This window comes from Pomacea canaliculata, linkage group LG12 (genome assembly GCF_003073045.1).
Source record: "Pomacea canaliculata isolate SZHN2017 linkage group LG12, ASM307304v1, whole genome shotgun sequence".
In the NCBI taxonomy this organism is placed as follows: Eukaryota; Metazoa; Mollusca; class Gastropoda; order Architaenioglossa; family Ampullariidae; genus Pomacea; species Pomacea canaliculata.
The window spans coordinates 20,070,511-20,083,669 of NC_037601.1; the positions used below are offsets into that span (position 1 = coordinate 20,070,511).

At 43.7% G+C, this 13,159-nt stretch overlaps 2 protein-coding genes across 2 annotated transcripts; both read right to left on the reverse strand.

The window, feature by feature from the left end:
* Positions 1-3,527: 3,527 nt before the first annotated feature.
* Positions 3,528-8,791, reverse strand: LOC112553420 (sodium-dependent phosphate transport protein 2B-like). Its single transcript, XM_025220621.1, has 9 exons — positions 7,157-8,791; positions 6,659-6,748; positions 6,306-6,425; positions 5,806-5,946; positions 5,454-5,605; positions 4,985-5,191; positions 4,477-4,543; positions 3,907-4,106; positions 3,528-3,668 (listed from the first exon to the last, which is right to left on the reverse strand). The coding sequence occupies exons 1-8, from the start codon at positions 7,545-7,547 to the stop codon at positions 3,946-3,948; spliced, it is 1,329 nt and encodes a 442-aa protein (XP_025076406.1). The 5' UTR covers positions 7,548-8,791; the 3' UTR covers positions 3,528-3,668; positions 3,907-3,945.
* Positions 8,792-10,522: 1,731 nt separating this feature from the next.
* Positions 10,523-12,335, reverse strand: LOC112577231. Its single transcript, XM_025260260.1, has 2 exons — positions 11,553-12,335; positions 10,523-11,284 (listed from the first exon to the last, which is right to left on the reverse strand). The coding sequence occupies exons 1-2, from the start codon at positions 11,745-11,747 to the stop codon at positions 11,060-11,062; spliced, it is 420 nt and encodes a 139-aa protein (XP_025116045.1). The 5' UTR covers positions 11,748-12,335; the 3' UTR covers positions 10,523-11,059.
* Positions 12,336-13,159: the final 824 nt, after the last annotated feature.

Below are 13,159 nucleotides of genomic sequence, written 5' to 3' on the forward strand. Positions count from 1 at the left end.
GGACATGAACCCAGTGTTGATGGCTTTGTTCTCTCTGCACTCAGCTGTGCCTGTTAAGAGTACGAGACTTGTAGTCCTCTAACGATGCACGAATTCTACTCACAACCTGCCGTCTGTCGCACTCGGAGCACCTTCGTCCTAATATTCAGGCAACCCTCATGCCATTGGTCAGTAGTCCGCCAATCGTAACAAAGCTGGATAACTCAATATGCCGAGGCCTCTTTGGGGCAGCATGTTAGTAACCAGTCAGGGCAAAAATAAAAGTCAAACAATTATTCTTTCAGTCAGGATATTAAAGGAAAAGAGGGAAAAGATAAGGTGAAACAGTTTTGAGTCCGCCTGCTCATCGGGCAGAAGTCTATCAAATGTCCCGGTTGTCTTTAAAAATCACTTTTTTCGGCGTTCTTTGACGGTGACGACACCATCATCGGCACGTGTCCCGCTTTCGCCCCCGAAACGTCTGGTCACCTTACTTAAGAGTAGAAAAACCAATGGTCGGATAACTTCAGTTAATACCTAATGGCATTACTAGGCAAACTATAATACTTTTTGTGAATAACTTTTGTTAATTGACTGATTTTTGGTTTAATTTATGCTCTACAAGTTAAAAATTGTACTCAATGTTCCCTGCAACTAATTTGCATAAATCTTCATAGTGAAACACACTGCCATTGCATTTTTCTGTCAGCGTGATTGCAATCCTACGATCTCTGTTTTAACGGCCTTTAAAGTTTAGTTTTTATTTATTTTTATTTTTTTTTTGCCTCATCCTTGTATGGGCCTCGACGAAGGTCAGTGACTGACTGGTATAAAGGTCAATTGTACACAACGATCTCGCACAGCAGGTTTAGTGTTCAGACAACAGAACCAATGGCAAGCATTCCTTGACTACCTGTAAAACGGTTCAAAATGTTTCAGTCCCTCTTTTTCTCATCCACCCTCCAAAAGAAAAAAAAAACACACACACACAAAAGAGCCGTTCGATTCTAATGTCCTGAATATAAGTATGAGAACTATGTTTGGAGTTTATAAAACATGAACGCTCTCTGTCTCTTTGTGTGAGAGATAGAGAGAGAAAAGAGAAAGATAAAGAGGAAAAAAAGCAAATTCGTTTTGAAAATGTGCTGACGTCATATATATATATATATAATATAAATAAATATATATACAAATCAGAAAACGTCTCTGCAGCACGAAATTCATGCAAATGGAGAAGAAAGAGACGAGCAGCGGACAAGAACGATTGCCTGAAGCACGGACTGAGGGCAGAGGATCGTGGGTAAAGGTGATAACTGTAAATTTATTTCTCCCTCTTTCAATAGATGCGCAGGGAGCATAAACCTACGAAGGAAGTGAGAGTTTATAATTTAATGATGTTGACCATAAACTCACTGCACGCTCGCGTACATCGGTATATGTCATGTCATACACGAATGTCATGCTTGGTGTAAGTTGTCCTCCTGTTGATCTATCGTTCTTTTTACAATGCAAACGTAAAGTAAAGAAAACAACAAAAATAGTAAGCCGTGGATATTACCCTATCAGTCGCACAAGATGATAATACAAATGAGAAATGAGGCTTAGATGTAAACAGCCAAACGGAGGAAAATTTTGAATCTAGGGAAGCAACCACTATTTGCATCTTATATGTAGTTGCCTCCCTTATATTTGTCTGTGACAGTGTTAGCATATATAAGAGTGAAGAAGTTTATTCCTGCACTAAGTAATAATGCACCGATCATCATCATTAGGACTAATCAGCATCACTGTCAGTGGATGACAGTAGCAGGTGGAGCTCCCCTGAACTCTGTATGTTGATACCAGAGGCAGGAAGTGAACCTCATGCTTAGAGGGCAGACTGGGACTGTCGGGAACTGTTCCTGTCTGCAGCTACTGCCTCTTGTCCTCTGCTCACAAAGTGTTTTAGCGGAACAAAGTTTCTAAAGGGATGGAGAAGAGGTCTGTTGATGATACCAATGATGGGAAACGCGGTCTTGTCTTTTGTTTCTGTATCAGGGGCAACTGGAAATAAGCAGAACCTTTCTACGAACACAAATATGTATAAATACGCAAACTTAATACACACACACACACACACACACACACACACACACACACACACACACACACACACATCCTAACTTTGACTTGCACTCACGGATCTCTAAGGTTTATATTTCTCAAGTACTTTACACCTTTGACATCAGCGTGAAATAGTGAACCTGCCTAAGAACACCGATTTTTACAGTTAATCAAATTTTTTCCATAGAGATTAACAGCGAAACTGTTTACGCTAAAAAAATTACTTGCATTTAATCTCGAATTCAATTAATATTTGGTCACATTCCCCACAGCGTATGTCCAAATGAAAACTGGGCGCGCTCTGTATCTGGCGCCAGTGCCAGGACTGGCTGGATCACGTGACCTAAGTCAGCAGTCCATAGGAAGTGTTCATTTCCTACTGTTTGACATCTTGTTTTTCTCCTGAAGGATCCTGCGACGTTCTGCGAGACATGGTGCTGCGGACTCTACGGAGAGTGCTGGAGGCCAGGGAGGTGAAGCTCATCCAGCTCATGCGGTAGCTGCCGTCTGCCAGCACGCTGAAGAACTTCTTGTTTCGCTGGCTCTCAAACAGATGGTAGGACCGCATCCACCGAGGGATGCCAAAGCTGGCCCAGGTCTGCAGGCACGAAGGCAGTCGACTTCTGATTTTAGCCTGCAACCAACACAGACGGAAACTGTGTGACCTCATAGGTCATGGTAACGCCAGCAAAGATATAACCGAAGAGCCTTGGCTATAAGACCATCAGCTAGAAAACAAGTGGCACTCGGGTTGGTCTTTAATGCTAGTGATCCCGGAAGTTTATCGTGCACTCTGACCTGTAGGACATTAACGATGATCACGAAGTCGATGAGAGCCAGACAGACGATACAAAACACCAGCTCCACCTGCCAGGCTAAGAAGGAGATTCCGTACACCAGCAAGGGGATCAGGACGAAGACCCCCAGGAAGTAGATAACAGATATTATGGTGTACATGTTCACACTTCTCCCAATTTTCTTGGCCGCGTGCAGCGGCGCTTGTCGTAGGAAGGGGAGGGCGTACCACAGAAAGATGCCGAAGATCTTGTATATCAACAGCATGATGACCACCTCTGTCGACCTAAGAGATGGAAGAAGAGAAAACTTGCATATGTGACAGGTGTCAAGCAGCCATCATACTAGAGTTCATGACAAAGTCATCCGAGCGTGTCTGCGAAGTGGCTGTGTGACATTTTATTCTAAGTATTAATGCTTATAGTTTTACCTACCATAGCAGGTGGATAGCATCTACTGATCTGCTGATCAAAACATATATTGACTCACCTTCGTGAAATGAATGGGTTAGACTGATGAACCCTGACCCAACATGACACGTGACCCGAGGGCAGCGCTCTAACGATACGTCACCATGACCACGTACTTGCGGCAGTCGCGGACGGTGCTGGATCTCAATGCCATGAACTCGATCTTGACCATCCGCCCCAGGCCCAGGCCCAGCATGATGGGGAAGGCGCGCCGCAGCCGGAAGAAGCCCAGCGCCATCAAGATGATGACGACGATGAAAGCTAGTCCTGCCACATCAATCACCACCCCGAGTCCTGTTGCCACCAGCACCGTCAGCCACCCTGAAGGCAAACATAGGCTGACCACATCTTCATCATGTCTTCAACCAACTCTGTGTGTGTGTTTATATATGAATGCGGGTATATATAAACGCATTCTGCTTGTGAGAAAATATGCAAATTTTTTTTACTAAGATTTATTAGCCTAAAAAAATGTACAGCCAAACACCATTAATCTATTTCAGAACTGGGTTGTTGTTGTTATTATTGTTGTGATTATTGTTGTTATTATTATTGTCACCTGTGGCGTAACGGCCTCGTCCAGGGAAGTAACCGTTTATCACCCAACGCACACGCAGCACGCAGGGAGGCAAAGCACCTTCCTCATCACGTAGATGAAGGCCAAGATGCTCAGGGTGAGGAACACCATCGATGTGATCAGCAAGAGGAAGCCTGCAAGCTCATCCGAGTATGGCCAGTTGCTGAGGAGGCTTCCTTTCCCTGCCACAGTGAGTCAAGGGGGGTGACACCTGGCACGGGTTGTTGGGAGGTCGGGAGGACAAATTAATGTCTATACCGAGGGTAACGAGGCGGTCAGTCTGTAGACTGTTTTCTAAAACGAATTAAAAAAAAAAAAGACATGGCATGGCATGGTCGAAAGAAAATACCCTCTCCTGAACTTTGAGGAATTAACAGTACCAGGAGCTAAAGGTTTTCAGAATGAACCACCGGCCAACATTGCAAACTGCAGAACCTATCAAAATGATGTTTTGTTCATGAAACAGAATCAGGAAAGAGAGAAGGGTGAAGGATCCACGAGTCACACTATTGCAGACGTGGACGGGAACAGACATGGACTCTATGCACTCACTGCTGCTGAGCAGGGTCAAGGTGGTGTTGTCTCTCAGGCTGTCCTGCTTAATGACTGGACGTCGAACCTGAAACATGGGTTTTCAATAGTTTGGTCAATCTTAATTTAGTAAAGCCACTTAGCATACTATGCTAACAACCTCACCTCGTCTGCACGAACCTCTTTCCATAGGAATCTTGGACTAAGTTTTATCTAATTATCAAAACAGTCGGCACCTCTCTAGTCTTTCATAGACACATTGAGAGGTCATTTGAAAAAGACTTCTTCTTCACGAGGCTATAAATATCAGTCAAATTCAAATACATACTTCTAAAGGTTTGGCAGGAAAAATTATCCCCTAAACATTCGATATCCCCTATCAGTAATGCCGATGTAGCATGAGACCAGGCTGGTTTTTGTATGGATACCGACACACTTTCTAAGGCATAAGAAATTTCCAGGTGGAAAACTTTCTGATCCAAAATGACGCAACACCTGGGTGTGTTGGTTATCACCTGCACACGCTCACCATGGCAACGAAGCGGGTAAACGTTCTGGTTATCGTGAGCAGCAAATAGGTTTCCGGGTAAAGCTCCTCGTTGCCTATCATCTCACAAGGGAGGTGCTGGATGAGTTGTTCTCTCTCGTCATGGTACTCTCGCATGGTGGAGGTGAGGAGTTGCGAGAGGCGGAATATCACGCCCGTGGCGGTCTCCAGCGGGAAAAAACACAGCAGCTGTGAGGCAGGACAAAGCACAACAAATGGAGGAACCATTAGTGAGCTTGAAAATCCTCGCTGACAGAATATCCGGAGTTGTCAAGAGCCAGAAAGTTTAGAGTCAGCAAGGATCAGAGAGTCCAGGGTAACTGTTAGCTACAGCTGCTGGTGAAAGGAGTTAAGTTCACCATGCTACCCACCAGTGCATCCCCCAGTACAGAAAGTGCACCATACTACCCGCCAGTCCATCCCCGGGTACAGCTGTGAAGTCATTTCTCACCTTCAGTAAGTTGAAGATGTCGTAGGCAGCGACGATTCCAAAACCTCTACGGAAGTTGTCGCCGTTGAGGAGGAAAGCCATGATACAGTTATGGATGGTGTCGCCAACTTCCACACCCATCAGCATCAGTGCCGAATTTTGTACTGACAGTACTGTGTAGTATCAGACAGAGCGATAAGCACGAGACAAAACACTTGAAAAGGTTCTGGTCAGAAAAAAATGATTAGTGTTTGTTACTAACAGAACATTAGCACCGCGAGTGCCAGAGGGAACACTTGAGTGTCAAAACACAAGGCAGAGGCAGACAGAGGAAGACAGACATTTCAGCACTGATGGTCAGGGGCATACTGACATTGACTGTGGACCATGCCGATGACGATTGTGAAAGAGAGGACAGAATTCTGCAACAGCGTTGACATGAGAGATCCAAAAGCCACGCACCCCAGGAAGCTGCCTAGTACATCCTCAAGCATCATGGTGTATATCAGATTCACTGAAAGGTTACCATGGATACTCTCAATTGCGATCTCTCGAACAAATAGCAGCTAGAACATACTCACTGGCAGGTAAAAATAAACTGAGCACGAGTAGCAAGTTAAAATCATCCCACCAAGGCAGGTACAAAAAAGAAACACTCAGAGTTAATCATCCTAAGAAGTATTTAGACCATGAACTTTACCGTTGGCATTGTCTGGTAACAGTTACTTTAACAGTGAACATAAACATTAACCCCTGATACTGCTAGGTATTATTACGAAAAACAGAGCTCAAACACAGCTAGAAGATTAATCGACTAGAGGTACTATTCAGTTTAGTCATACGAACAGGTAATTAATTAAAGCGAACACTAACTTGTTAAGAGTTTGAGGGACTCCATATACAGGTCTGCAGCCACAGCCACAAGTAAAAACAGGGGAAAGATGGAGAGTAGAAGTCCTGCATATTTCATGTTGACTAGGAATCGTGCCATGCCTGTCACATACAGAGAATCACAAATTTGTCACAGACCAGACAAGGACCAAGGAAGAGTCGAACCTGAGCAGACCAAGGCAGAGCAGAGCAGACCAGACTAGACAAGACCAAAGCAGAGCAGAGCTGAGGAGATCAGACTAGACAAGACCAGAGCTGAGCAGACCAGACTAGACAAGACCAGAAGAGATATGAGCACAACAGAACAGAATTACAGGGTGAATTATGTCTCTCACCAGTTATTTCTTCTCTTGTTTGTGGAGGCTGGAGTTCTGGCAGACCCCACAACTCATCATCTCTCTCTTTGCTTTTTTCGGACTTCTTATCTGTCATCGGGTCAGGATTTGGTTTGATTGACAATACAAAATGGCATGAATCAGTTATTTTCAATGCTTTGTCCTCACACTGTCCTGTAGTTCATTTTCTGGTAAAACTAATTAACAAAAATTAACAAAGTCAATTAATATACAACTAAAAATTTAGCACAAAAGTCTAATTTAAGGGCTTTGTGCCTAGCAGAACATATCCTGGTAGGAACGATTTGTTTTGTATCCTCAGCAGCTTGGCTGTTCAGTAGTAGACGAAATGTCAGTTAGAAATAGAAATCTCTGTATGTTACACCTCTTTGCTGGGATAGCTCTCGAGGTTTTCTTTCTCATATTGAAAAGTGAAAGTACTTTCTCGCCAAAGCAGTCAATAAAACAACCAACCAACCAACCGTGAAGCATTCTCACCTGTGGACTCTCTGTCCACGGACTCTTGTTGGATCATCTCTGCAATGGTCATGTCCACGCTGAAAGTCTTCTCAGTCGTTACCGGGGTCCTCTCGCCCGGTAGTAACTCTTCTTCAATCATTAATGAGGTCCACTCGTTCAGAAGTAATGAATCTTCAATCACTAACGATGATGTCTGATCCCAAAATAATGCTTCTTCGGTCGTTACTGGGGTCGTCGTATGCTTTAATGGCGATTCTTCGCGAGACAACGGGGTTGTCTTGTCACTTATTAATGCTTCTCTGTGGGTTCTGGGGGTCCTCTTGACTGGTAGCAACTCTCCTTCAACGGTTGTCTCGTCCAGCGATATCTCTTCTGTATTCGTTTCATCGTCAAGCGATGTCACAGTCATTGCTGCCGTCTTTGAAGGTCTTTCTTCGGGGCATCGAGTCCTCGTGTTGCTACTTTATATTCTCTGTCATCTTCCACTTCCACTATGGGCTCCAGGTCACGTGTTGGGATGGTCGGATCAAAACGAACCTCTAGAGGAGAACTCGTAACCTCTCCTTCTCTAATCCGCTTTTTTTTCCTTCGTCTATCGGGCGAACGCGAGGCCAAGGTTGGCTTCAATCTCGGTGTCTGTATGGTTCTCAGGTCACGCACCTCCGGACTGGATTGACCTGCTGGAGGGGGATAATCCTTGGTGAAAGCATACGGGTCAAATGGACGCCGTTTACCCATGTACCAACTGTCATATCGATGTTTGCGCCGCCTCCGAACCGCACCCGAATTTTCTTCGGTCTCGTCCAGAGTCTGAACTGGTGAAACAGCATTTCTTACGGGTAGCTTACCCCGAGGCTTTGCTAACGTGAAAGCAACGGACTTCTGTGGTGACGACACCGCGGCAAAGGATTTCCCGGGTGGAGCGTTCTCTCTCTCCATAGCAGGACTTTTATTACAGGTGCATGAAATAGTTTTGGATTCTTTTGCTCACAGATTTACTTTTGCTGCCAGGCCTTATCATCGTCTGCGTCATGTTACTCTGTGTCGCGCTTTGCACACGGCACGACGCCGATAATCGAAGAGTACGTCATCGCCAGATTCGGGAGTGAGATCCCTTGGTAACGATTAGGTCGCACGTGGTGAGGGAGCAACCGTAGCTGCAATATGTGTCGTGGGTAACATTCACTGAGTGCACATTCTTCGCTTCTTTTCTTCTTTCTTTTTTCTTTCCTTCCTTCTCTCTCTCTCTCTTTCATAGAATCAAAGCAAGAAAACATGATAACTTAGTTTATATTTACTGAAACATTTTTGGGTCTGCAAACATGTACAGTAGACAGATATATGGACATACAAAACATTTAAACGGAAAAGATTGTCGACTGCTAGTCCTTGTGGCGGCTAATGGTTCTGTAGACAAGAGAGTCTGATGTCTGGGTTGCTGCATTCGCTGGGAGTGAACCACGACAGGTGGTAGCGCAGGAAGCCGAGATGTTTCACAGCCTCGTAGTACAGTCTGGACACCGTGAGGCACAGGTCTGACTGCTGCTGACGAGGGCAAACACTCTGCATCTGGCTGAGGAAGACGCTGTCGCACCTGTCTCTACTGATGCTGTAGCGAGCTCCCTGTCAACATAAACAGAAGTTTGTACAGGGATACATGCACACGGGTGTGTGAGGGAAGAGAGTAAGAGAGAGCGAGAGAAGGTGGATATGAAGAGAAAAAGAGTGAATGAGACAGAGAGAGGATAGAGAGAAAGTGCAGTGTCTGCCTGAATCACTTTGTGCATTTACCCGTGTCCACAATCCTGTCATCTTATGAATCAGCAGTCATACATGAATACAAGCATTAGGACAGATGAGCCACTCACACAGCGGTAACAAACATCATGAATGTTACAAGCAGGGGTGAACTCCTCCTTGAAGAAGACGTTGATGTTGAAAGGGATGCTGCAACCGTTGGCATCTGCTGAGCACTGACCATCACTTGTGTCCTGCTCGATTATCTCCCCCTGAACAGCAAAAGCGACGCCGACGACCAGAAGTATGGCTCGTGTTGTGTCTGTCTTCATTCTTCTGTGGATCGAGACCATCAGGATTAATTAACATGTGTCAAGTAATAGTTATGGAAATGTAGAAAAGAAACTTTATTAAAAGATAATATTTCGCTGTTAACTCTAGAGACCGTTGTTAAAACGAGGCTGTTGTAGAAACTAATATGCACTGTAGCCTGTCTAAGTATCTAAAAAAAAGTGAAAAAATGTCTAGAATACCTGTAAGAGTTTCTTTGTGGTAAAAACATATCTCGCCCCAGTGAAGGTGAGAGGTAAGTGTGAGGATCTTTTATAACACAAAGATCGTGTTCCATAAGTCGTGACAGACAAGGAGTCCACCAGGATCACACCCTGAATGGACGAAACCAAATCCTGGAGGTTCTAATTTTGGCTCAGAAAGGAAGCATTGGACAAAATAGAAACGTGCGTATCCTAGATTTCAATCAGTATGTCATTATCAACAAAACTTTGCTGATAATTTTATCACTAGGATGTTAAATGTGTTTATTATTATCTCTGGAAAAACCACAATTAATGTTGGTTTGCAGTAGGAGACAAAGCGAGGAGCATAAAGATTGAATTCGAAGTTGGGTGATGGTGACGACTGTCAGCTTTACAGGCCTCCCGAGAGAGCAAAATGACCATCAGAAGAATTAATATAACAAATTAGTGGTTGTACTCGCTTGTGTTGGTTTATTGACATGTTTGTGTCGTGTGGGTTTATGTTTAGAGGCTTTCTTCTTTTCCGAGGCTCTTGTCAGGCACAACACTCAGTTGGAGGCACACAGCGGCGATACAAGAGGATAAACTAGTCTTTGAATGGGGTTAGAATGTTTAGTACCACGTGACATGTCGCAATGTTATTGTTATTTCACACACCCCATTACATGCCACACACACACACACACAAGTAAACACACACACATACACACACAAGTAAACACACACCACTTTCCTCGACCATGTCACTAAAGTCCATATGAAGACAAGACTAAAAAGTTTTAACCTTGTTGGTAACACGGCTTCATGTAACAAACATTCTTAATTAATTAGACATAAAATAATTTTGTATGATCACTGTGATTTCCCCATAGCTATAACAAGGCCTCGGTGAGCTACCCGCAGTCTATTTTTATGCCATGTCTCAACATTTCAGTGACCCGGATGTTTAGGTGGTCACGACTCCGTGACGGAGGTTATTTTTACTGGAGTCAGTGTCATCACATTTAGTGGCTTTTGTGTTTGTCTCCATCCGGAAACAAGTGTATTGGCATGCGCACGCACGCACACACCTGCAAACACAAGGACATTACACAGAAAGTGTATTTATTTATTTATATCAATGAATCAAGTAATCACATCAAGGTATTATTTTATAATCACAGCAGAACTTAGGTCCGTTCTCAATGTAGTCATGTAAACACAATTAAATTAAAACTGATTTCACTTGTGAGTACACAGGACTTAGCTGATGGTTGTCTTGATACAAAGGAAATGTGCCGAGGAAGGTAAAGAGGTAAACGGAGTAGTAGATGACTTCGTGGATCATATTTTGTTTTATTTTGTTCTTCATGGGTGTAAAATGTTTTCAAGAAATCGCCATCTTTACTTAAGGCTGTAACTGTAACATTGTCAGTATTGATGTCAAAAAGTCATTTGTATGTGTATGTGACATAACATAGTCAGTACTGAAGTAAACAAAAGTAGTCTATGACAAATAATATGGCATGGTCAGTACTTAAGGCAAGAAGGTATTTCTAAGTATACGTTTACTTATATGTGTGTACGCGTAGCTGATGTAAAATAATCTGATTAATAAAAACAGGTTGTTTTTTTCTATTGTTTATTTTGTTTTCCAGCATTTGTCCGCCTAATGTTTTTTCAGACAGATTGTTTTGATTGCTGATTGGTTGCACTCGCTGGGAGTGTTGCCCCTGGCACGGTAGCGGGGCGCCCCGGCTAACACCACGACCCCGTGATAGGTGTTAGCAACGACAGAGCAAGCTAACGGGTTTCTCTGACGAGGGCAGACACTCAGCATGTCACTGCGAAAGACGCTGTCACACCTGGCCCTGCTGATGCCCCACCGAGCTCCCTGTTCAAACCAGAAGCCGATCAGGTGTTTATTGTGTGAATCATCAAAGATAGTCGTTTGTCCTAAACAAAGTGACAACATTTTGTTTGTCCAGACTATAGTCTAATGGTGTAAAGCTTAAAGAGTGAGTCTCAAATTGGCTAAAAGTTCAGAAAGAGGCGACAGTTTGCGGTTCTCAACATCATTTAGAAGTTCAACACGTTTCATGTCATGTTAAGCAGTTGTCAAGGCTGGCAGAGAGTATAGAGAGTAGACAAGAGAGACTTACACAGCGGTAGCACACGTCGTGTATGTTGCAGGCAGGTGTGAACTCCTTCTTGTACCACACATCCATGTTGAGGGGGGTGCTACAGCCGTTGGCAAACGAAGAACACTGAAAAGCACCAGTCCCACTGACAGTGAAGGCGATGACAAGAACAAGAGCAGCAAGTGTTGCTGACATTCTGTGGATGAAGAACACCATGATAAAGATGGCACAGTTGGGAAATTCCACATGGGAGTACTAGGTTATTTGAATATTGTACCTCCTTCGTAAGCTCAATAGGTTTTCAGTTAATCAAGCAATCTTAGACCGTTTCTATCAGTCGTTTATTGAGAGTCTTTCATCCTTTTCATTTGTATGTTGGTTTGGCAATCTCTCTGTCCATGATAGGAACAGTATTGTCTATATCTGTTCTAAGATAATTGGTGTCAGATAGAATGATTTAGCTTCTTTTTGTGATCAACAAAAAGTTAGGAATGCAAACAATACCTTAGAGAAGATGAGGGCAGCCTGAAAATGAAATCAGTCTGGAGCAGGCGAAATATTTTCAGTACGACTGTTGGTACTTTATATACTCTGAAAGCTTTGTGTTTATCAATTATCATAAAAATATGATTTCCGAAAAAAGTCATTAACAATTTTATGGTCTTCCTGCCTTTGAGTACTCTTCTTTTCAGCGGACTTGTCGTTTTAGAAGAAACTGTTTCTGAAAAACAGTTTTATCTAACCACGTGCCTGGCACAAGAAAAAAATAGTTGGTGACAATGACAGTTATATAGGCTGATTACATTATTTACAACTTCCATAACACAATCTACAGCTGAGAACGACAGGATGCAGGCGGTTGACATGAGTGCCGGTAGTGGCAGAAGACTATCATAAATATCTTGAGAATGAAAATCAAGCACCTGAATATCCTTTCTTGCAAATGTGGGATGGGCGGTCAGCAAGATTTGAGTGGGTCAAGAAGACAGTGGGGTCACTCGGGGGTTGGAGTTCGTTCTACGTGGTAAGGGGCAGAAAGCTTCTACACCAGACTACAACATACCTTGTGCTCAACATATCAATGTTTATGCCGACAATATCCCTCATAGGATACAAATGCAGAGAACACAAACCAATGACTTTTTACAAATCACGGTTGCCACTCACTCAGGACACCGGGAACCTCTACTTGTTCTTCGCCACGTGACCAGGCATGGCACTTTCTGGAAGGCTGTCCCTTGAGAACTGGCTTACGAACTTCATGTCATGGCTAGTATTAATCGCATTGACGAACGCACAAACACACGCACATATTTCAGCAACTAAGGGATGAAGGTGTTCACTGACTTGGTGCTCCAGGTACAGATGTGTACACACTAGTTACACCTGTGAAACTGCAGTCGGTGTAACATTCCTCACACACAGCCGCTGACGGTTGTAAATCAGTTTTGTGGACTCTGTGCACGTGGCGTAACGGACCGACAAGTAACGGCTTTGCTGTGATTGATGACACACCGACTGAGCTACAGCAGCTTGTGCACGTGACCTCAATGCAATACTTGTTACTAGTGTGTGTGTTTGCTCGTTTATCTTGCTGAGATACAACATAACACTATGATACGGTGTAT